We start from the raw sequence: 25,140 nt of genomic DNA on the forward strand, positions 1-25,140 counted from the left end.
CGATTCCTTTGTTGTGCAATTAAAACAACATGTTGACTTTATTCTGTGGGTCAATACGATTACGGCGATACCAAATATATAGTGTTTTCTATATTTTACTACTTTTACAAGGAAAAAACTAAGTGTAAAAAATTAAATTTATTTTGTGTTGCCAAATTCTGAGAGCCATAACTTTTTTATTTTTCCATCAATTAAGTGGTACGAGGGCTTATTTTTTGCGGGATAAGCTGTAGTTTTTAATGATACAGTTTTGGGGTACATGTGAGGTTTTGATCACTTTATTCCATTTTTTTGGTGGGAGATGAGGTGACCAAAAAATAGTGATTCTGGCGTTTACAGGTTTTTCTTTTTGTTACGGCCTTCACCGTGCGGGTTAAATAATGATATATTGTAATAGTTCAGACTTTTATGGATGCGGCGATACCAATTATGTTTATTTTTTTTATTTTTTTTACAATGCTCCAGGGGGAAAATAGGAAAAGTGTTTTTTTTTTTAACTTTTAATGTTATTATTATTATTTTTTACATTAAAAAAAACTTTATTTGACTAATTTACTTTTTTTTATTACTTCCCCAAGGGGACTTCAATTAGCGATCGTTGGATCTCTTGTACTATATACTGCAATACTAATGTATTGCAGTATATCGCCTTTCTGACAGAGGCAGGGCTTAATAGGAGCACAAAGATGACAGACCTGGGGGCCGTCATTAGGCCCCCAGGCTGCCATAGCAACCATCACCAACCCGCGATTTCATTGCGGGGGGCGCGATGATCTGCTAGAGGGGGTCGCCCCCTCTTTCTAACTATTTAAATGCTGCTGTCGCTATTGACCGCAGCATTTAAAGGGTTAAACGATCTCGATTGAGCGCGATCCCGCTCGTTACTGTGAAGTGTCGGCTGTAACATACAGCCGACACCTGCATCGTATGGAGCGGGTTCACTCCGTAAGCCCGTTCCATACTTCCCCTACCCGGCTATGACGTATGGATACATCAAATGTCAGAAAGGGGTTAAGGTGTTAAACGGGCGGAATCAAAGTGATCTTTGATTCCGCCCGTTGGAGTTAGTTGTCAGCTGTATAACACAGCCGTATCCCGCTGAGTATGGAGCGTGTTTAGCCCGTGAGCGCGCTCCATACTTACCCATGGCGACATTTCAGTAATAGTGCGTTGTATGTCGCCAAGGAGTTAAGAGTTGAAACCATTGGTAGATTGTGATGACACTACTCCCTTATTGTTTTCCTCTTTACGGTGGCTATAGGCATACTGTAGCTATACTTATTCCAATCCAGCCACAATTTAGTTTTTTGGTCATGATCGCATTTTAAATCATTGGAAATCTGTTCCATTTTACAAAAAGTTAAACAATTAAAAATTTTCTGTATGGGTCCACGGGCAAATCTAATGCCATAGTAGGTCCTACAGGGCCTGACACCATAAGGACGATTCAAATGCCTAACCTTTCATGCATTCAATTAAATCCCTATGTGTTTGACAGCCTGACCACATAAAGTGCTCACTCTTTTTCTCTTTTTACCACTAGTGTCTATGGCAGAGCAGAAGAGAGTAGGAGGAAGAGAAAAAGTTGAGAATCTGTCCAGCCACGTCTATGTGCAAGGCTGTTCAGACACATCTCATTACATTGATTTCTATGTAAGGCCAAATGCACACAATGCGTATTACGTGTGGATTTGCAACGCATATTTTCCTGCGGCAAATCTGCAGTTTAATACAGTACCTGCAAAATACATGTGATTTCAAGTTCTTTTATCTACATGTTGCAAAATTTTTCCGCATGTAAATTGACCTGTGGTGAGTATTTTAAGATCTGCAGCATGTCAATTTATCGTTTCCGCCTTCGGATTGTATCTCACAAGTGTAGAAAAAAACGCTCCCAAATCCGCAGCTGAAACCGCACCTATTTCCGCATCAAAATGTAAAAACTGCAATATTAGGAGTGTTCTTAATATTACAGTATGCATTGTATATATAGTAATATTTATTATTTCTTCTACGATCACTGTACTTATTAAGACCCCTTACTATATATGATAACATAGTATTCATGTTTATATGGACTGTAGACTATTCCGTGAACGGCTTCTAGGATTTTTGCTTTCAAGTTTTATAAAGTTGGCTCTTTCAGTACACTTGACAACGCTCAGAACGGAGGAATTACAGCAACGTTTCTACAGAACCCATAATCCAAATGAAATTACACATTTATGCTTATGAAGAAATAACTTGGTATTTGAACATTTTTGCCTGTCAAGGTAAATGTGCATTTTTGCTCAGCGGTGAAGGTCTTATCTGTCACTAATTTCTAATAAGATTGTCATCTTTGTAAAACAGATGGAAACCCTACTGGGCATGCAGAATGCCAGAAAGGAATAATTCAGCGCTCTATCATTTTAATAGAGAGAATCTTCGTTTATTTCAGGCTGAAAGGCAAGGAGATTGCTGGAAAGAGGGGGATCCCCATTCTCAGCAGCATCCTCTCTTTTGGTATCTTGTGTATGTATGTTTGTATGCCTTTGTTATGCTTTTTTAGAATGTGAAGGCATAACCATCGTAATGTAGAAAAGCAACTTTTTTTTTCCCATTCATGTATTCTTTAAGTGGCAGACGACAACGTTCGCTACAGTGTATAATTCAGTGCACATTAAAGAACCGAATAGCGCACTGCGTTCTTTAAAATTTACAGTCAATATTGCTATATTGGTCCTAAATACGCAGCTTAAGGCTCTGTTCACATCTGCGTTGGAGTCCCGTTTTGACGTTCCATCGGAGCTTTCTGTCAAAACGGGACCCTGAACAGACGCAAACTGAAAATATTTTGCTTCCGGCAAAACTACGGATCCGGTGCACAACAGAGACAAACGGAAACCATGCGCATCAGATCCGTCACCATTGAAATCAATGGTGATGGAAACCTCTGGTTTCCGTCCGTGTCCGTTTGTATCTGTTCAGGGTCCCTCTGTAACGCAAAGCTCCGACGGAACATCAGAACGGGACCCCAACACAGATGTGAACAGAGCCTTAGATGGAGTTTGCAGGATTTTTTATATCGTTGGAACTCTGCAACAATGTGTACTGCTGCTGTGTTTAGCACACAGAGGATTGCGTAGTTTGGATACGTGTAAAAAGCTCTCAGCTGAACTAGGTCCAGACATTGCAGCCTTATAATGTTTGCATTCATAGACTACAAGCAGAGATTTTGACTGTTTGTTTTTTTTTTTGTAATTATGCTGAATACACTCATAAAATATGTATATTTTCTATCAACAATGCGCCGTAAATACCTTAACTCAAGTGGCCAAGCTAATACAGAGACGTTACATACATGGGTGACTTGTGTAGAAATATCTTTATGATGGGTGGTTAATGGTTGACCCGGATATACCACATGATCTAGCTAGTTCACTGATAGAAACAGTATCTGCATTTGCATGTCCATGTTTTATAATAACACTGGTGGGGCGTAGAGCACATTTTCTACACTTCTTACAACTGCCTGCTGTGGAGGTTTCTTTTATTTAATAATTAAACCCGTACTTATACAAGTTTAATTAAACGTCACGTTACCAGGCCATTGACAGTGATGTTTTTAGATGAGTAAAGAAAATCTGCGCGATATGAGAATGTCTTCTTTACAGGCAACTTATTAGCTTAATGAGAAAGACATTAAATATATTATATCATGAGCCGCATCATCTCCTTTCTTCTTCAAACGAGGCTTCACTCTTAAGATTGAGGCTTTGGTATACAAATGATTTGTGTATGAAGCGCTTTCAGCGAAGAAGCTTCTTGACCAATTAAAGTCACCAGATGATTTCACTTAATATTTTAGTGTTTGTTGTGTTGTTTAGTCTTGTATGTACTGGTTTTACGGCTCTCAAATGTATTAAACTTAGGCTACGTTCACGCATACAGGAGGATTTAGGCCTCATCGAATCCACTAACATACTGCCCCCAATGCAAGTGAGTGAGGTATTTTTTATCCAATTCACCTGCTCAAGTATTGATCCATGCAGATTTTTGTCAGCACCAGAGGGAAAATAAATCACCTTTGAGAATGATGAGCATTGTCATTATTTTCGTGGATTCCGCATGGAATAGCCACAGATTAGCTCCATTCAATGACAATGGGGCTAATCCTTGTGCAAGATCTACCATCACATTCTGAGCAGAAATCGGAGTGTCCGCTTCGGATTTCTGCTCCAATTTCTTTGTAAATATACACTTTAGGATTTGCCATAGGCCTTATAGGGTAATCCTCATCACGCCAAGGTGATTTATTAATGTGCCATGTGTCACACGTGTCCATGAAAGGGAAGGAACATTTATAATACACCATGGAGTCATTTTAATTCTTTTGACCCATTTGTTTTTTTGTGAACCACATCTAAAAATATTGCTTAATCCATTTGCGACACAGCCATTTTTCGTTTTCTCTCTGCCCCACCTTCCTAAAGCTATTACTTGTTTTTATTTTTTTTCTTGAAATAGCGGTATGAAGGCTTGTTTTTTGGAGGATGAGTTGTAGTTTTTAATGCCACCATTTATTGTAACATATAATGTGCTGGGAAACTGCAAAAAAATTCTTTGTGGGTTGGAATGGGCAAAAAAACTGCTTCTAAGGGCTTATTCAGACGAACATGATATACATCCGTGCAACGCGCGTGATTTTCACGCGCCTCGCACGGACCTATATTAGTCTATGGGGCCGTGCAGACAGTGCGTGATTTTTACGCAGCGGGTGTCCGCTGCGTAAAACTCACGACATGTCCTATATTTGTGCGTTGTTCGTGCATCACGCAGCCATTGAAGTCAATGGGCGCGTGAAAATCACGCGCACCACACGGAAGCACCTCCGTGGGACGCGCGTTATTCGCGCAACTGCAGTGAAAAGTATGAATGAAAACAGAAAAGCACCACATGCTTTTCTGTTTACAAACATACAAACAGTGTCATAATGATGGCGGCTGCGCGAAAAGCACGCAGCCGCGCATCATATGGTGATGACACACGGAGCTTTTAAGTGCCTTTTGCGCTCGTGTGAATCCGGCCTTACACTGTTTTATGAGTTTCGTTTTTGCAGCATTTGTTGTGCGGTAAAAACAAAATGCTCTATTCTGCGGGTCAATACGATTACGGCAATACCAAGTTTATATATATATAATTTTATGTACTATTTTAACAAAGAAAAAGCTATTTGTTAAAAATATATAATAATTTTGTGTCACCATATTCTGACAGCCATAACGACCTTTTATTCTATGGAGTGGTGTAAAGACTTGTTTCTTGCGGGGTGAGCTTTAGTTTTTATCGGTATCATTTTGGGGTACATATGATTTTTTGGTCACTTTTTATTGTATTTTATTTGGAATTTATAATGTGACCAAAAAACAGTAATTCTTGTGTTTTTTTCTTTGTGGCGTTCATCGTGTGACATAAATAATGTTATATTGTAATAGTTTAGACTTTTCTGGACAAACCTATATCAATTATGTTTATTTTTTTACATTACTTCAAGGGAAAAATAAGAAAAGGTTTTTGGGTTTTTTCAAACTTTTAATATTTAGAATTTTTTTTTATTTAACTGTTTTTAACTCCCCCCCCCAAGGGACTTTAGGCTATGTTCACACTGAGTTTTTTGCCGCAAAACTCGTCAAAAACTGCCCTAAAATGCCTCCCATTGATTTCAATGGTAGACGGGGGCGGTTTTCTCCCACGAGGGGTAAAACCGCCTCGCGGGAGAAAGAAGGGACATGCCCTATCTTCGGGCGTTTCGCCTCTGACCTCCCATTGACTTCAATGGGAGGCAGAGAAAGCGTATTTCGCGGCGTTTAAAAAACGCAGCAAAAATCGGCGTGCAGGGAGAGGAAAATCTGCCTCAAACTTTCAAACTGAATTTTGAGGCAGAAATTCCGCCTGCAAAATATGTGAACATAGCCTTAAAGAGGTTTTCCAGTTCCTTAAAATGTGTGGCCTATCTTCAGGATCGGCCATCAATAGCTGATGGGTCGGGGTCCAACTCCTGGGACCCCTGGTGATCAGCTGTTTTGAAGGGGGTACAGCGCTCGTACAAGCGCTGCTTCCCCTTCATTTATGTTAGTGGTAAAATTTGGTCGATAAATTCAATATTTATTTGTGAAAAATACCAAAATTTAGAGAAAATGTGCAAAAATAAGAATTTTTCCAAATTGAAATGTATCTGCTTATAAGACAGATCGTAATACCACACAAAATAGTTACTAGTTATGATAGTTACTAGTTAGTTATGTAATACCAGTGCCCAATATGTGGTGCCCAGCTTGTGCCACTATGGAAAGACATCTCTTGAATTCTTATTCCATGTTTACTGGCTTTAGATACACCCTACATGTTGCCCTAATCTTTTGCCTGGACATACGACAGGGTTCAGGAGTGAAAAAGCACTTAGGTCATTTTGGCAATTTATGCAGCATTGGCCGACAATTGCAGGGCTCTGAGGTCAAATCGTAAAACAAACCCCCAAGAATTGACTCCATTTTGGAAACTACACCCCTCAAGGCATTTATCAAGAAGGAATTAATGCGCAGTGGATGGTGCAAAGGGAAAATCTTAATTTTCCGCTGATATGCCATGTTGTGCCCAGTTTGTGACACTGAAGACAAATACCTCATAAACTGTTAAGTGGGTTCTCCATGGTACGGTAATGTCATATGTGTGGACGTAAACTGATGTTTGGGCACACTGTAGGGTTCACTAGGGAGGGAGCGCCATTTGGCTTTTGGAGCGCAGATTTGGCTTGGTAGGAGTAATGTTTTGGGTTTTGCTGTTATTTCAGTTTATAATGTTGGGGCATATGTAGGCTGTGCGGAGTATATCCAAGCACTCTAAATGACATATTTACCTTATTCTGCGGGTTGTTGCGATTACAGCGATACCATATGTATATCGTTTTTTTTCCTTCTTTTGCAGCGTTAGCACAATAGAATCACTTTTTTTTTTTTTAAATCGTTTATTTTTTGGGTTGCCATATTCTAAGAGCTATAACTTTTTCATTTTTGCGTCGACAAGGCTCTGTAAGTTCTTGTTTTGTTTTGCAGGACAAACTAGTTTTTATTGGTACCATTTTGGGGTACATGCGACTTTTTGATCACTTTTTATAAAAAATGTTTGATAGACGAGGTGACAAAAAAACAGCGATTCTGGTATTGTTTTTTTATATTTATTTATGTGTTATGTGTTTATGTTTTCAGTTTTTTCCTATAATAAAAGTTGTATTATGGGAACAAAGGAGTTTTTTTTACTTTAAACTTTATTTTTATACAACATTTTTGTGAACTTTTTTATTTTTTGTCCCACTAGGGAACTTGAAGGCCTGCATCCCTAATCCCTAGTCTAATACACTGCACTACAGACCTAGTGCAGTGTATTCGAGCTGTCTGTTATACACTGACAGCAAGCTTATTAGGTCCTGCCTCTGGGCGAGGCCTAAAAGGCTTCCGTACTTGGGAAGCAGGAGGCCACTGTGGTGCCGATCGCGTACAAACCAACTAAATGCTGCAGTCGCAATTAATCGCAGCATTTAAGGGGTTTTTCAGCGGGGATCAGATCTCAGTCCGGTCCCAGACGTTACAGCAGAGTGTCAGCAGTGATATACAGCTGACACCTGCTATTGATGGAGCAGGCTCAGCTTCTGAGCCTGCTCCATCACTTTCACATACAGTTACGCGACAATGCGCTAAACCCTTAGCAGCAGCGACGTAACTGTACATGATATGTCGCCAAGGGGTTAAAGTTTTAAGCTGGCCATACACATGAGGGGAAATTTGTTTGAAGCTGCCAATATCGACGTGATCGACCTACGATCTAGTGTATGTTTGGAGAAAGATGGATCGGGCATTTTGGATTTCAACGTGCCTAATAATTGTTCCCGTGCCTTGCTTCCCTCTTACCATTGAAGTAAATATGCTTGCTTGGAGTCTATGGTAGTCGACAGAAAAGGCACTTTAATTGGCCAAAGACTAATATGAATGACTTACAATGATGTGAATTATATTGGCACTTCATTTAAGAAAGTAGGTTGAACATGTGTATACAGTACATAAACATACAATGGCAAATTTTTTAGAAAATGTGTTACTGTATATTTTACATGTATACTCAACACCCACTATAAACTTATTAGCATGTAACTTATCTTTGGTTTTTTTCTACATTTGATTCCATCGGTTGACACACTACAATCATTAAAAATATAACTTATCCGACTCTTGGGAGGTGACCTTCAGAGCTCCTTACTGTTTTCAAATAGGAATGGATGATTAGTTCAGGAAGGCAGTCTTGTCCCTAACTTAAGTGCCACCTCCCTATGTTTTGATTTCCACTGTCAACTGGTTACAACAGAAGGCCAACCAAGTACTAGCTCCCTTTTAAGAAGCATTGTACTCGGCTGTTAGTCTGGCTCTAACTGTTTTATAAATGCTATATTGCTACTTTCCAGCTGACCAAGATCCTTAACGTAATGTACATTTTTATTGGCTAAAACTGGAGCTAGGGATGTTAATAGAGAAGTTCCCACGTACCCACATGCAGTGATCTAGGATAAAGACCTGACCTGGTACCCGGACAGATATTTAGATAGAACCACGAGAGCAAATAGTGGTGGATTAGAGACGGTCCTATATAGTTACTAAAGCCCAAAACAATTTCTATACCTCTCACTCAATCATACAAACATCAAAAACATAAAGTGCCGGAGATTTAAGAGAGATGGTGTTATTTAAATGTTAAATGTATATGATCTTGGTGTTACTTAAAATAACTCCTAATCAGAAGTCAATGTCCCATTGATTCAGTAGTTCTGGTACCCGGGCTGCTTCAATGCGGAGAACCCGGGTTTTCTTGGAATCTCGCATACACCTTCCTGGTGCAGCCACATAGTAGTCCAATAATAAATACAGATTTCCGCCTCTTCCACAGGAATAATCCAAGGTACTGCACATGGAAACCTCGATGCTTCATTTTGATTCTCAACACACTAGGCAATTGTTATCCAAAAGTGAAACCTTCCTTTACAATGATCTATACTACATATGCCTAGAAAGTACAGGTGGCTTCTAATATAAACACAAAAAAGTTTGTGAAATATGAAAAAATAATTTGTCTCTACAATATTTTCTTTGCAGCCACAAAGCTGGTCTTGAACGGTATGCTGCGTGACCCATCTCTGATCCCTGACCCTGTTCTTGCCAATCAAGTCAATCAGGTAATAAATAACCTGTAACTTATCCAATAGGAAAGATGGTTCATCCTTGTTTCATTAAGCAGAAGGAGCCGAGCAGATTGATCTATAGTTTTGTGCAAAAAGAATTCAGTATAACTTTTATTTTATTCATTTAAATCCCTGCAGTCCTCATACAGGGACGGCTGTCAATCCCTGAGCAGGACCCAAACCCAGAATGAGCAGGGATTTAAAGGAATAACAGACAGGTTATATTGAATCATTTCCCACAAAACGATATATTCATCTCCTTAGCTCCTCCTGCTCTACACCATGCTGCCCGCTTATAGGACACTATCATCAAAGTGACTAACTGTTGGTTATGGTTACATTTTATCATAGCAGTAAGAATGTGTGATCTTGTATATGGCAGATACCTTTGCTTTAAGCCTTTTTTTCTTCTCCTTTATCTTTCTTTCTTTCTTTCTTTCTTTCTTTCTTTCTTTCTTTCTTTCTTTCTTTCTTTCTCTCTCTCCTTTCTTTCTTTCTTTTTCTTTCTTTCTTTCTTTTTCTTTCTTTCTTTCTTTTTCTTTCTTTCTTTTTCTTTCTTTCTTTCTTTCTTTTTCTTTCTTTCTTTCTTTTTCTTTCTTTCTTTCTTTCTTTTCTTTCTTTTCTTTCTTTCTTTCTTTCTTTCTTTCTTTCTTTCTTTCTTTCTTTCTTTCTTTCTTTCTTTCTTTCTTTCTTTCTTTCTTTCTTTCTTTCTCACTCTCTTTTTCATAACTACTGTATTATCAATTTGTGCCCTTTACAGAGCTGCGTACAATTGTTACAAAGGAAAACAAAACTTTTGCTCTTTTGCTCTTTTTTTTCATGCAGTGTATTGTCAATGACTGCTGCAATGGACCGTTGGTGGATTGCATCAAACAGTATCCTTTTTAACTTTGCACATCTTCCTCAAAAAGCAACTCTAGGCAAATGTAAAAATTCTTTCACCTGTTCAGGTCTATAGTTCTCTCCTTAGAATTTAGGATTACAGTATTTTGTACTGATGTAGTAAGATATTCTCCTTTGGCAGACCTTTACTGGAAATGTGACAACTAATTTTCACAGCTAGAAATGTGCACAAAATTATTTTTACTTAGACTCCTCTTGCCTGGTCATAAGTCATATGGCTGATTCATATTTCTGCTTGAGGGCGTAACAAAAGGCTTCACACTATTTTACAAAAATTTACTATTTATTACATTTTCTTCACATTGTTTTGTGTGCAGCCATCTTGTCTGAACTGCTTTAACCGCGACTACAGACATTTGCTACACAGACATAGGAAAACTAAGTCAAATTAAAATTGGTCACTGTGCAGGGAGGGAGAGGAGCTCAGCTGTCCCCATGCAGTGCTGTCTAGAGCTGAACAAGAGCCATGAGTGAGCAGCGTAAGTATATAGTCATTTTTTTAGTCTGATCTCGGAACTGAATTAAGTTAGGGGTCAGATTTGGGGTCTAAATTGAGTTAGGGGTCTGGTCTGGGTTCTAAATTTATTTGGGTGTCTCGTCCAGGGTCTGAATTTATTTAGGGGGTCTGAATTTGGTCCTGATATTAATAAATGGGGTCCGGTCTGGGGTCTGATTTTAATATAGGGGTCTGATTTTAATATAGGGGTCTGATTTTAATATAGGGGTCTGATTTTAATATAGAAGGTCTAAATATTTAATATATTAAGCCACGCCCTTTCATATAAACCACGCCTCTCAATAGGCCACTCCCATTTTACAGAAGCCTGCTGCTTCACCCTGCGAAGGGCTTTCTCTAGTTGACATTTCTGCAAAATTGTGATCCTATGTTATCTGCTTTACGATAGAGGTGTTACCTTTCATTATAATCCTGACTTCTGATGATAATGAGAATGGCTGCTGACCCTGCCCCCAGTGTACACAGCCCAAGCAGCAAGCTGAAAAGTGATAGGAAGTGTTAGCTATTAGTTAATATGAGGACTTGGTGGCCAGTGCAAAATCTTCAATATTTCCGTAAAATGGGGGGGGGGTCTAAATCTGTTCAACATAAAAGATTGATTTAAGTTATATATATATATATATATATATATATATTTTATTTTTTTTACAATACATCCCCTTTGATAAAAGTTTTTTATAGTGGTCTGTGAGAGTCCCTTGCTGTGCTTGCATCATATGGATAGTTGATATGTAACGTATGGTTAAGTACGGTCTATGGAGTAATAGCAGTTTACTGGTAGCTGATATTGCTCTCCCGTGCATTAAGTTGATTGAATCACAAGGATATCTGCCACCAATGAAGAGAAAAGTGTTTAGTTTATTAGTTTGAAGTATTAATTCACTTCTCTCATGCCAAATCTAGTACTCCTTTTGTGACCCTGCATAAGCCTGTACACAGCCAACAAACTGCTAGCATTATATCTGCAGCTATTGGCAGCAAGGAATGAGTTATAATGGGTCGTAATGGCTTTGTGGTTTAAAAAAACATCTTGGTTGGTGAGGAAATAATTGATTAGCATTTGATAGAAACTATCAGGGAAATGCTTGATTGGCCTGTGGAGATATTGAGAAATATCATCCTTGTGATATGATGTGGCATTACCTTGCTAGTTTTGACTTTGTGCATACACAAGAGATTTAGCTAAAGAAACGACATGTGACAGGCCATTAATAAATGTGTGTATTTGTACTCTCTGTAGCGCCAGTTGTACAAGATAACAAGTAAGACATGCGGTTTACACTCTGAACACAAGTGAAGAAGAATTATCGCCATTCATCTGAGTTTCATTGTGTGAGACCTGTCCATCCAAGATTACCAGCCCCTGTAAATAATGTAGATTGCAGGCTCGTTGAAATATGACTCTCTATTATGGCTCATGGTCATGCACGCATTAAAGCTATCTGCATGGAAACCTGAGTGGCGCCAAGCAGAGTCCCTACTATATGAGTCCATATTACGGACTGTATGCCGATGTGTGCGGTCTCCGTCAGGCATTGTATTCTTGCCTTTAAGCATTGCTATTAGGGGAAAACGTCTTCGTATTATAGCATTCGGTGGAGCATGCCAACGTATTCTTTCTTATAGATTCAGTAAGAAAAAACCTGATTAGGTCCATATAAAGTCTGAGGCACACTGAGGTTCAGTACGAGCCCACAGCTGGCTATAGGCGCCATACTACTGATCCTTACAACATGGATTCATAGTATGACTGTGTGCATTAGGCATTAAAGGATTTGTGTTATTAAGAAAACCTTTGACGAGTATTCTCATCATGCACGCCAGGACTTTGTCGCATCAAGACAAGCATACTCATCCTGGAGATGGGGCGGACACAACCACTGTGTGCGCATGCGATCAGGAGTAGGGCAATGGCTGGAATACACAGCCTCTTACCTGCTGTAATGGCGAAGATCGCAGAAACCTCTGATTGTTGCATTCAAAGGGAAAGAATGAATGGGGCCCCTGCTTTGATCGCGTCACAGGGATCAAAGTATATTCCGTCTATGAGCAGACAGCCCAGGGGTCCATTAAAGGCCCGCAGGGCCTTCTGACATAGTACACAGGCAGTTGTTAGGGCATACCTAACTATCAGTACACCGGGTAATGTACTGGCATATAGATATTTGCCATTACTTAAAAATAAAAAAACCCTATGGGATTTAAAAAAGGCTCAAATTAAAAAAAAATATTCAAATTAAATTTAAAAATCTGTAAAAAAAAACAAAACACAATAAATAAACTTTATTATGTATAAGTCCTAAAACATAAAATAATATACACACATTTGGTATTGTCACGACTGTAACAACCTGCAAAATAAATTTCTAGCATAATTTTTTTTTAAAATATATATTTAAAAAAACGCAGCAGAACTGCTTATTTTTTTTTTTCTTCTATTTTTGCCATAAAACAAATGTATAGAAATTAAACTATAACGTAAATGTGCAAAAAATGACACTAACATGGAGGCAAGTACAACTCATCTCGGAGAAAAGTCTCACACAGTTACGTGGGACAAAAAATAAAAAAGGTTTAAATGCCTGGATGCAAGGAGGAGAAAAAAAGAACTGGTCCTTAATGGGTTATCTACTAGTGGTGCTTCTGTGTAACCTTTATGCTTATGCACCCACTCTTTGCCTCTTTTGCCTTTTAAAGGGATTCTTAAGGAAACACTCCATCCTCCAAACTATAATTCTGCTCATTAGGGCCTTATACACACGACAGTGAAAAATGTCCATCACACGGCCATTTTCAGAACAATGATGTTCTATGGGTGTATTCACACGACCGTTTTTTTAACCACCCATGAATAATGGCTGTCAAAAAATAGGACATGTCCTATTTTTGTCCGTTTTCACAGCAAGACGGCCCCCATAGAAGTCAATGGATCAGTTTTTAACGGCTGTCAATACATACTAGTTCCCTTGTTGGCTATCGGCGGCACGATGTCACATTCTCACCGATGCAGTGCCGTCCTCTTCAGGTGTGGTCTCTCGTCTGCATGGGATCTGCCAAGGCGGCGCGATGACGTCATCGCATCGCCTTTGCAGAACCCGTGAGAGACGGTTAAATGTAGTGTATTGTTGCGCTCACTACAAGGGTAGTGTGGCACTAGTTCAGGGGGCATTGTACGTAGTGGTCATCATATACAGATGGGCTGTGTGGCATCTACAGGGGGGCTGTGTGGCATCATCTACAGGGGTCTGTGTGGCATCATCTACAGGAGGGCTATGTGGCTATGTGGCATCATCTACAGGGAGGCTGTGTGGCATCATCTACATCGGGGCTGTGGGGCATATACAGAGGGTCTGTGTGGCATCATATACAGGGAGTTGTGTGGCATCATATACAGGTAGGCTGTGTGGCATCATATACAGGTGGGCTGTGTGGCATCTACAGGGGGGCTGTGTGGCATCATCTACAGGGGGGCTGTGTACCATAATCTACAGTGGGGTTGTAAAACAATCATGACAATGACCGTCCTTTGGGTGTTTTCAGGGGATTGGGACAAAATAAGCCTGACAAATGAAATTCATCAGTTTTTTTAACGGCCATGAAAAACAGATGCAAAACGGATGTCAAACGGACATTAAAAACAGACAGACGGACTGGAAATGGTTAAACATTTGGAGACACACTGATGCAAAACGACCATGGAAAACTCAGTTCAGTTTTTAATGTCCAGTTTTTTTTCCACTGTCGTGTGAATATAGCCTAATGTCATATTCAAAGGACAGTGAAGAAAATGGCCATTAAAAAGGGATCAACTGTGATGATTTTCATGGCCGTTTTGCATCAGTGTGTCTCCAAATGTTTAACCATTTCAAGTCCGTCTGACCGTTTTCAATGGTCGTTTGCCATCTGTTTGCAATGCGTTTATCATGGCCGGTAAAAAAAAAATAGATGTATTTCATGCATCAAATTTTTTTTGTCTCAAGCCCCTGAAGCCACAACAGTTCCCATGTAGATATTGCCACTTTGTCCCCTGTAGGTAGGGCCACAGTGCCCATGGAGATAGTTCCAGAATGCCCAAGTAGATGGTGCCCTCATAGATAGTCACCGTGCCCACTGTAGATAGAGCCACAGTGCCCACTGCAGATCTTGCCCACATAGTGCCACAGTGCCCACTGTAGATAGTGCCCGCACAGTGCCCACTGTAGATAGTGCCCGCATAGTGCCACAGTGCCCACATAATGCCACAGTGCCCATATACATAGCGCCAGAGTGTCCCCTGTAGATAGTTCCCACATAGTGCCACAGTGCCCATGAAGATAGTGCCACATTGCCTCTGTAGACAGTGATAGACACCCCCTGTAGATAGTGCCAAGCCCCCCGTAGATAGCGCCACACTTGTAGATAGCGTCACACCCCCACATGTAGATAGCGCCACCCACTCCTCACTGTAGATAGTGACACACACCGCTGTCGATCGCGCCAAGCCCCGTGTAGATAGCGCCAAGCCCCGTGTATATAGCACCACACCCCCTTGTAGATAGCGCCACACACCCCTCACTGTAGATATCGACACCCCCCTGCAGATAGCAACACACTCACTTGTCCCTGCTCCTATGCTGTCCTCTTTTTCAGCGATGCAGGCCTTATCTCTTCTGACCAGGCCTTCTCCAGCAGAGTGATGCAGGCGGCGTGATGATGTCATCACGCAAACTACATCACAAAAAAGCGCCGAATGACGGGAAAAGGAACCAATGGCTGCCTTGCCTCACCAGCAGTTTTTATATACAATTGAGTCCCCTTGTGAGGGACAGGACCAGTTTTTAACGGTCGCCACACTGATGGTTTAGTGAGAAACGGCTGTTAAAAACTGATCAGTTGACTTCTATGGGGGCCGTCGGGCCCTCTAACCGTCCGAAAATAAAACATGTCCTATTTTTTTTTTACAACCAGTATTCTTGGTCCGTTAAGCAAACAACCATGTGAATACACATTAAGAACTCTATAGTACTGTGGACTAGGTGGACATCATTTGCTCTAGCCCATAAGCCTCATTAGTGAGGAACCCCTTTAAGACAGGCTCAGATATAGAGATATAACACTGATTGGAATAACAACCCAATATTTATTCAATATCCATATATTTGTACGATAAAGTTATTCAGGCATTGATATTGTTTTATTATAATAATGGATGTAAGCACAGATCTCCTAAAGACTCGTGGAAGTGAAGCTTTATCTTCTATCCTTAAGTTCTTTTTTTTTCCATGTGTATATAAAAATTTAAGCTTGTGGACTGCCTATTTAATTTTTGTGGTTTTTATTTTGTTAAGGGGCAATTTTGGAAATTTAGTGCTATATGGTGAAAATATAATTTTTATGATATTGCTGCAAATACATTATAACTTACAAATATGAAACAACATAAAAGCCATGTATCCCCCGTGTAGATAGCGTACCATGTATTTGTGAGTGTGGCAACTGTTTTAAGTGTAGCGAGTACAACCCTGTGACTGATACAGCCTGTAAGAAATGTTATGAGCCCCAGAGAGTCTTTCTTGGCCAGAGCTGCATAAGCCCTATGACTTATAGCCATATGAAAGTGTTACATCAGGGCGAAAGTTTTCAGAAATTACATGTTAATTTCAGGGCACATAAAATAGTTAAAAATCAATGGAAAGTTTAAGGTTTTAAAAGCATAATGTCTTCTGAAGGATTGTGTATTGATTTTAAATATAACTCTAATTATATATGCACAGAGTAAAGCACAGAGACAGGCTCTTTGCAAATGGCAGGGGGCTATTTCACAGGAAGGGTTTTGAGGATTACGGGAAACTGGGCCTCAGATTTTCACTGGGCGGAAAATGGCCTGTGAGATTATTTACAAGTTTTGCCTTTTGGTCAGCGGGATACATCAATAACAGGTAGTAACATTATAGACCATCTCTAAGTGTTTCGGCCACTATTACATTAGGAAATCGCTTTGAAGCTCCTGTATTAATCCCGGTTTGTCCTCACCCTCCATCCACTTATCTTCTTCCTCTCGCTCCTCCACTCCCCATGGATCCATTTATCTATTTTTATTTTTCTGCTCTTCGCCCTGGTCAGGACTGTGAGTTTCATTGGGCAATGTGCATACTATTTGTGGAATAATTTACAGTTATACAAAGAATTCATCATGCAGGGTAACACTTGTAAAAGCATTTTTCAGCAGCACATTGGTACTGGCAAAATATTCTGAGTGCACTGGACAGGGGGTGAGATGGCAGTATGATTTTATGTCCATACAGTCTGCTCAGGGGCCAAATTGTGATGCAGACAATAGTGCAGTGAAAACGTATATCCCAGGAGTTCCTTATAACAAGACCTATTATATAAAAGTAATGTTAGGTAAAGGGAACCGCAGTAAACCCATAACACAGATTTTGTAATATTAAGATTATATTTAATAAAAGAGTTGTCTCATCAAGACACCCCTGTCCATATTTACCACTATAAACCAAAGTGGAGAGCCACTATGTAAGGGTCAGACCTGGATCATCCATGTATTAAATGGTCAGTCATTCATTTGAGAAATGTAGAGAAAGTTATCCAACACTCATATCATATATATAAAAAAGTAAAGCTACACTGTTTGCGTAACTGCCATTAACTTCTAAGGGAGTTACAGAAACAGCGTAGCTCAGCGAGCTATGCTGTTTTCTGATTACATGGTCAGAAATTACAAGTGGCAGCGGGAACCAAGAAAGGTAGAATGGGGTTTAGGGGGCCCCGTTCTGGAGATAGGTGCGGGTCCCGGAGGTGGGACCCGCATCTATCTGACATTTATGGCATATCCTGTGGATATGTCATAAATGTCCCTGATGGGCAAACCCCTTTAAGCCTATTTTGGGCCTTTAGGACCATGCAATTTTTTTTTGTGTAGTAAAACCTAAAAAAAATTAAAATATAACTACTTTTTTCTGCAATACCAAATGTATATGTTATTTAAACCACACGGTAAATGGAGTAAATTTAAGATGAAAAAAAAAATGTCTGAATTTCAGTTTTTTTTTCTCTATTCTCCCCTAAAAAAGTTCATAAAAGTTAATCAATAATCAAATAAGCTCTCACATGGCTATGTCTACAGAAAAATACAGTTAGGCGTTTTGTTGTGTTTTAAAAATGTTTTTTTTTTTTTTTTTTGGTAAACGCTCATATTTCTCAATTGGAGTCTATCTACCAAAATAAAAAAATAAAAACCGCAACAGAAACTAAGTGTATGCCCAGCCTTAATAATACTAAACCTACGGCGATCAGTTGATTGCTAGGACGGCTTAGTTCTAATAAAGGGTTGTCCCTTAAAGATGCTATACCTGAAGTAAGAAGTTCATGCAAAGGAAACAAAACAAAAACTTGCCTTCTACTACTTTGCACTGTACAAACATTTTAATTAAAAAAAATAAATAAAAATATATGTATATGCCAACTTGTCGTTTTTCTTGGTACCATTTTGGGTTACATACGACTGTTTAATTGCTCTTGCATTTTTATGAATAGCAAACAGCATGTTTTCATTATTTTATTTGACAGCACTCGCCGTGCGGGTTAATTAACGTGGTAGTTTTATAGTTTGTGTTGTTATGGACGCAGCAATGCCAATTATGTGTAGCTTTATTTTTTTTCCATAATAAACCATTTTATATCAGGGGAAAAATTAGGGTTTTTTATTTTTACTTGGGAATGTTCATTGTTTTATTAGAAACTTCATTGATCTATTTTAACCCCTTCCGGCCACAGCTTTTTTTTTTTAGATTTTAGATTTTCACCATAATTTATCTTTTTCTCGTCGATATAGCCGAATGAGGGCTATTTTTTTGCGGGAAGAGCTGTCGATTTTCACAGCAACGTTTATTGTACCATATAATGTACTGGGAAACTGGGAAAAAAATCTTTGTGGTGTGGAATGTGAAAAAAACAATGATTCCTCCAATTTTGCGGTATTCACCATGCGGTAAAAACTACACGTTAACTTTATTCTGCTGGTCAATACGATTTCGGCAATACCAAATTTGTATATATTTTTTTTATGTTTTACTACTTTTACAAGGAAATAACTGATTGTTAAAAATAAAATTTGTTTTGTGTCACCATATTCTGAAAGCCAGAACTTTTTTGGTCTTTTTGATCACTTTTTATTCCGTTTTTGTAGGAGATGAAGTGACCACAAAAAAGCGATTCTGGCGGTTTAATAAATTTTTTTTTTTTTTACAGAGTTCACCGTGCGGGTTAAATAATGTTATATTGTTATAGTTTGGACTTTTATGGATACCAGTTCTATTAATTTTTTTTACATTGCGTTTGGGGGAAAATTGGAAGAGGTTGTTTTTTTAACTTTTAATATTTAAGTGCTTAATTTTTCTTTTCTAGTCCCCCTTGGGGACTTGAATCAGCGATCATTGAATTGTTTGCATGATATACAGCAACACTAATGTATTGCAGTATGTCGTGATACTGACAGTCTCCTATAGTACAAAAAAGGCTCCAAAGTCTGCCATTCTTTGGCCCCTAGGTTTCCATGCCAACCAAAGGCACCCCATGGTCGTGTTGCAGGGGGGGGGGGGGCTGAAACATCACAGGGGTCCTCCCCCCTGTTTCTAAGGTCTTCGATGACCCAAGCGACTGTTACATACAGCCATGTTCTATGGAGCGGGCTCAGCCCGTGAGCCAACTCCATACTCCCCCACTCGACCTGGGCTGTATATATACACGACAGATGTCGGGAAGGGGTTAAACATCTTTTGATTTTAGTCTTACTTTGGAACTTCACTATGCAATTGCTTTTATAATACTTCTGTATTGAAGTGTATTATGTCGGTCAGTGCAGAACTGACAGGCTTTCTATTAGGCCCTGCCTCTTGCAGACATGGGGGCCTTTGTTATCTCATTGCAGAGGTGCCAATAAAGGGAGCCCCCTCCCTCTGGAACTCCTTAGATGCCGTGGTGGCGCTCTGGCATTAGTACCCTTAATGACTGCTGCAAAAAGGCATATTGAAGGTCAATAATTCCTAGCAGAAAAAAAAAAACATCAATAAATATAGTTCTCTGAGTCGTGTGAAGTCTGAATTAGGGCCATTCAGTGTTTTTTATTGTTTCTTCTTCTGGGAAAGTTGAATGATAACCAATATATGGCAGCCATTACATTTCTCGAATAGCAAGAATTGCAGTAGTGGCCTTATTAGACCCAAATAGAATTAGGGAATAGCTGAATAAAAATTTTCACGACTTTACGAAATGGGAAGTTTATTTATTAAAACAAAAGAATTAGAAATTGCTCTTTGATAAAATTGGACTGTTATTATTAATATTATTATTATTGTACTTGACCTCCCGATTGTGCAGCTCTATTGGCTATGAACATGAAGTACTTCTAAGAGAAAAACTATTGGAGAGAAACCTAGCATTTTTAGGTAAGGCATATATGATGTTTTTTTCCCTATTCAGAAACTGTTTAAGAACTTTCATATATTTTTTTTCAAAATTAACCTCATAGACTGATGTGGAACCAAACTGTACTTCTCTGTGCCTCCTGTTTGATTATAGTATTGTTGCAAGTTTCTTGAAAGCATGTTGTATTACAGAAGTAAAGTAAGACGGCACATGGAATTCATACAGGTCTGTAATACGGACCCCTAGGAATTTTATGAGCTGCCATACAGGGTCTGGGCATGTGGACCCTAAGGCCATGTTCACACAGAGTTTTTTGCTGGCGGAATTTCTGCCTCAAAATTGGAAGTTTGAGGCAGATTTTCCTCTCCCTGCACGCTGACTTTCACGGCGTCTTTCGCCCGCAGGCATTGAGCGCCGCGGGCATAAAACGCCGCGAAATATGCTTTCTCTGCCTCCCATTGATGTCAATGGAAGGTTAGAAGCGTAAACACCTGAAGATAGGGCATGTCCCTTCTTTTTCCCGCGAGCCAGTTTTCCCGCTCGCGCGAAAAAAACGCCTCTGCCTCCCATTGAAATCAATGGGAGGCATTTTTGGACGTTTTTTGGCATGTTTTCCGACACAGTTTCTGACGCGGCCCTTATGCTGTGATCGCCTGTGTTATTGTGTATTTACAAGCTTCTTGTTTATGTCCCGTGTATCTTACTCATGGAAATCACCTATATAGATGAGCAGAATATACATAAACATTCCCCAAATCGTCCAATGATTTTTCAGTACATTGCACAGAGGCATAGCTAGGTTCTCCAGCACCCGGGGCAAAGTTTCATTTTGGCGCCCCCCCCCCCAACCTCTTTCCCGACATCTCCTTCCCCCTCGCCGTGTTTGTTTTCTCTACCAATCGACGTGTCATTTCTTTTTATGTAACGCGAGCATAAAATTATTTGTACATTTCACAACACCAGAACCAAGCTCGGTACATATATACAGCCCCAGAACAAATACAGCTCAATTTAGTGCAACCCCTGCCGTATAGGTTTGTACGGCGTAAAACTACAGCTCCCAGCATGGCCCGAACAATGGTAAGGATATGCTGGGAGATGCCGTTTCACAAACAATAAATCCTATCATAATCATACCACCCATCATCTGGCTGCAGATCATACAGTGACTACAATGCTGATTAGAGGCAGAATGAACATTTACATTAAGTGACTTACCGGTGACGTCTCAGATTCTAGTTCTTTTTCTCCATTTGGTACAGACCTCTATGATGACTTCTCCCGGTCCATTTCTGCAGTTTGCCGCTCACATGTCTTCAGCTTCTCACTTTTCCAACATTTCTGCACCTATAAATAAATATAAAGTTATCATTATACCACACACTACGCCCCTAAATATAATAGCGCCATACACTGCACCTCTAATTATAATAGCACCATACACCGTGTCCCACACACACACTGTGCCCCCTGTAGATAGTGCCTGCCATAGAGCCCCCTATAGATAGTGCCTGCCATAGAGCCCCCTGTATATAGTGCCTGCCATAGAGCCCCCTGTAGATAGTGCGCCCATATAGACCACCCCTGTATATAGTGTCCCACAAATAACTCCCCCTATAGTGCTCTACAGATACCCCACCCCTGTATATAGCCCCCTGTAGATATAGCCCACCCCTGTATATAGAGCTCTACAGATAGCCCAACCATGTATGTAGCCCCCCTGTAGATATAGCCCACCCCTGTATATAGTGCTCCACATATAGTCTACCCCTGTATATAGTGTTTCACAGATAGCCCACCCCTGTATATAGCCCCCCCTTGTACATATAGTCCACCCCTGTATATAGTGCTCCACTAGATAGTCCACCCCTGTATATAGTGCTCCACAGATAGCCCACCCCTGTATATACTATATACAAGGGTGGGCTATCTGTGGAGCACTATATACAGGGGTGGACTATATGTACAAGGGGGCTATATAAAGGGGTGGTCTTTCTGTGGAGCACTATAGGGGGAGCTATTTGTGGGATACTATATACAGGGGTGGGCTATATCTACAGGGGGACCATATCTACAGGGGGCTATATCTACAGGGGTGGGCTATCTACAGGGGGACCATATCTACAGGGGGACCATATCTACAGGGGGACCATATCTACAGGGGGACCATATCTACAGGGGGACCATATCTACAGGGGGACCATATCTACAGGGGGACCATATCTACAGGGGGACCATATCTACAGGGGGACCATATCTACAGGGGGACCATATCTACAGGGGGACCATATCTACAGGGCTGGGCTATATCTACAGGGGTGGGCTATACACAGGGGGGCTATATCTACAGGGGTGGGCTATACACAGGGGGCTATATCTACAGAGGGGGGCTATATACAGTGGTGGGCTATATACAGTGGTGGGCTATACACAGGGGGGCTATATCTACAGGGGTGGGCTATACATAGGGGGGCTATATACAGGGGTGGGCTATATACAGCGGGAATATATCTACAGGGCTGGGCTATATCTACAGGGCTGGGCTATATCTACATGGGGGCTATATACTGGGGTGGGCTATCTATGGAGCACCATAGACAGGGGTGGGCTATATCTACAGGGGGCTATATACTATATAGCCCACCCTTGTATATGGTGCTCTATAGACAGCCCACTCCAGTATATAGCCCCCCTGTAGATATAGTCCCCCTGTATATAGCCCCCCTGTAGATATAGTCCCCCTGTATATAGCCCCCCTGTAGATATAGTCCCCCTGTATATAGCCCAGCCCTGTAGATATAGTCCCCCTGTATATAGCCCAGCCCTGTAGATATAGTCCCCCTGTATATAGCCCAGCCCTGTAGATATAGTCCCCCTGTATATAGCCCAGCCCTGTAGATATAGTCCCCCTGTATATAGCCCAGCCCTGTAGATATAGTCGCCCTGTATATAACCCCCCTGTATATAGCCCCCCTGTAGATATAGTCCCCCTGTAGATATAGTCCCCCTGTATATAGCCCAGCCCTGTAGATATAGTCCCACTGTATATAGCCCAGCCCTGTAGATATAGTCCCACTGTATATAGCCCAGCCCTGTAGATATAGTCCCCCTGTATATAGCGCAGCCCTGTAGATATAGTCCCCCTGTATATAGCCCAGCCCTGTAGATATAGTCCCCCTGTATATAGCCCAGCAGATATAGTCCCCCTGTATATAGCCCAGCCCTGTAGATATAGTCCCCCTGTATATAGCCCAGCCCTGTAGATATAGTCCCCCTGTAGATAGACACCCCCAGTAGATAAAGCCCCCCGCGAGTAGACAAAGTCGTCCCCCCCCCCCCCCCGCAGACACAGACACACAATTCTATTACAATTTAAAAAAAAAATAAAAAAAAATTTCAAACTCACCTTATTCCCGCTCCCACGCCGTCCGGCAGCCATGGAGACCTGCTCTCTTCTGCGCAGGTCTCCAGGGGGTTGAACGCAGTGTCTATGAAAGGCGCTGATTGGCTGGGCAGGATGACTTTCCCTGCCAGTCAGTCAGCGCCTTTCATCGACGGAAGCGTCCCTGGTACAAAAGGTACCAGTCGCTTCATTCGTGGAAAGGCGCTGAATGGCCGGGCACGGAACGTACCCGGTCATTCATTGCTTCTAATTGTACCTGTGTCCTTTCGACACAGGTGCAATTATAGTGCAGGAGGAGGGGGCGCTGGTGCCCCCCTCTGAACTGCGCCCGGGGCACGTGCCCCGCTTGCCCCCCCCTAGCTACGCCCCTGCATTGCATATAGCAGTTTAGGCTTGTACATGTGCAGTGTTATTTTAGCTTTATTGTTTCGTAGTCTAAAGTCCCTTTATTACTTCTATTATGTAGCGTATCTAGAATAGTGACTGTGATGAGGCCTTTTCTATTCTGTATCTTGTACATTTCAGTTTTACACATGTACATTTAAAGAGCATTTTCCCCTAAAATAAAATAAGCAGCAGTAAATATACGTTCCCGCGCTGCCTTCTGTCTGATTATTAAAAAGTCTATATAGTCCCGTCGTTCTTGTCATTTTTTCTGGGAAAGCTAAATGACTAGCATGGCCAGAATACACATTTCCATTGGGTTTGTCATCCAACTTTTTTAGACTCCTGAATGGAAGACCAGTATGAAATTCTATAAATGTGGGGAATGTTTCAGTACACAACTATTCAGGGGTCAAGTGAGAACTGAATAGATCATTGACAGAAGAGGGCAACTCAAGAACTGAAGATTTTTGAGTATGAGTTTTCTTGGTCATGAATGTTTGTTGTAGTTATGAATGTCTGTCATTTATTCTCTGTGAATGGGAAGGTGGATGCAAAAGGATATCCCCTCATGTGTTGGCTGCATGAGGCTCGCCACTAATGGCCTCACTGCAGTCTATGGTATTACTGTAGGTAAGGATTACCAATGAGGGGAAATGATCATTGCGAGGGAGAGCGTTTGGGATGATTGATGCCTTAGGGCTGAGCAGGAAGTCTGTTATCTAATACGTTGTATAAACAGAACACCCTTTCTGGCGTGTAATTAATATTTTATACAATAAGTAGCTGGTAGGAAATGCTTTAGTATGTGCTGCAGTATTACTTTCCCTGTCATAAGATAAGAGCCATCGCCTTAGTCATGGGACACCAGGGGAGCAAATGCCACATGTGAAATCCTTCTTGCTTTAGCTGCTGAAACGAAAATTCACCATTTGTAGGAGAAAATAATTTTTTTTTAGAAACAAGTAAAGAGCCGTTTAAGGTTCTGATATCGGCTGCTTTCTTCTGGGAACAGCGCCACTCTTGTTCATATGACTGTAGTGCAGCTCAGCCCTTATTCAGACGCTGCAGCCAGTTACGATTGAAGTGAATAGGATTTTACTAACTCAAGCCATGTATCTGTGTGTCCATCACATGACAGATTTTCATCCTCTGAAAGTAAACAATGAAACGTTGCATTCAATGAGTACAAGCAGAGATCTTGAAAACCATGATACAAAACGATATTGTTATAATGTTATAACT

General features: G+C 40.6%; 1 protein-coding gene across 8 annotated transcripts in view; it reads left to right on the forward strand.

Annotated features, from left to right (window-relative positions):
* Positions 1-25,140, forward strand: part of CDIN1 (CDAN1 interacting nuclease 1) — a 412,283-nt gene that overhangs the window by 156,280 nt on the left and 230,863 nt on the right. For all 8 annotated transcript variants that reach the window (XM_075844816.1, XM_075844819.1, XM_075844821.1 and 5 more), the window contains 3 exons: positions 9,180-9,259; positions 10,091-10,140; positions 20,061-20,128. In XM_075844816.1, the coding sequence (XP_075700931.1) occupies positions 9,180-9,259; positions 10,091-10,140; positions 20,061-20,128 (198 nt within the window). The remainder of the gene's footprint in view (positions 1-9,179; positions 9,260-10,090; positions 10,141-20,060; positions 20,129-25,140) is intronic.

The sequence above is a fragment of the Rhinoderma darwinii genome, chromosome 12, assembly GCF_050947455.1.
Source record: "Rhinoderma darwinii isolate aRhiDar2 chromosome 12, aRhiDar2.hap1, whole genome shotgun sequence".
Lineage (NCBI taxonomy): Eukaryota > Metazoa > Chordata > Amphibia > Anura > Rhinodermatidae > Rhinoderma > Rhinoderma darwinii.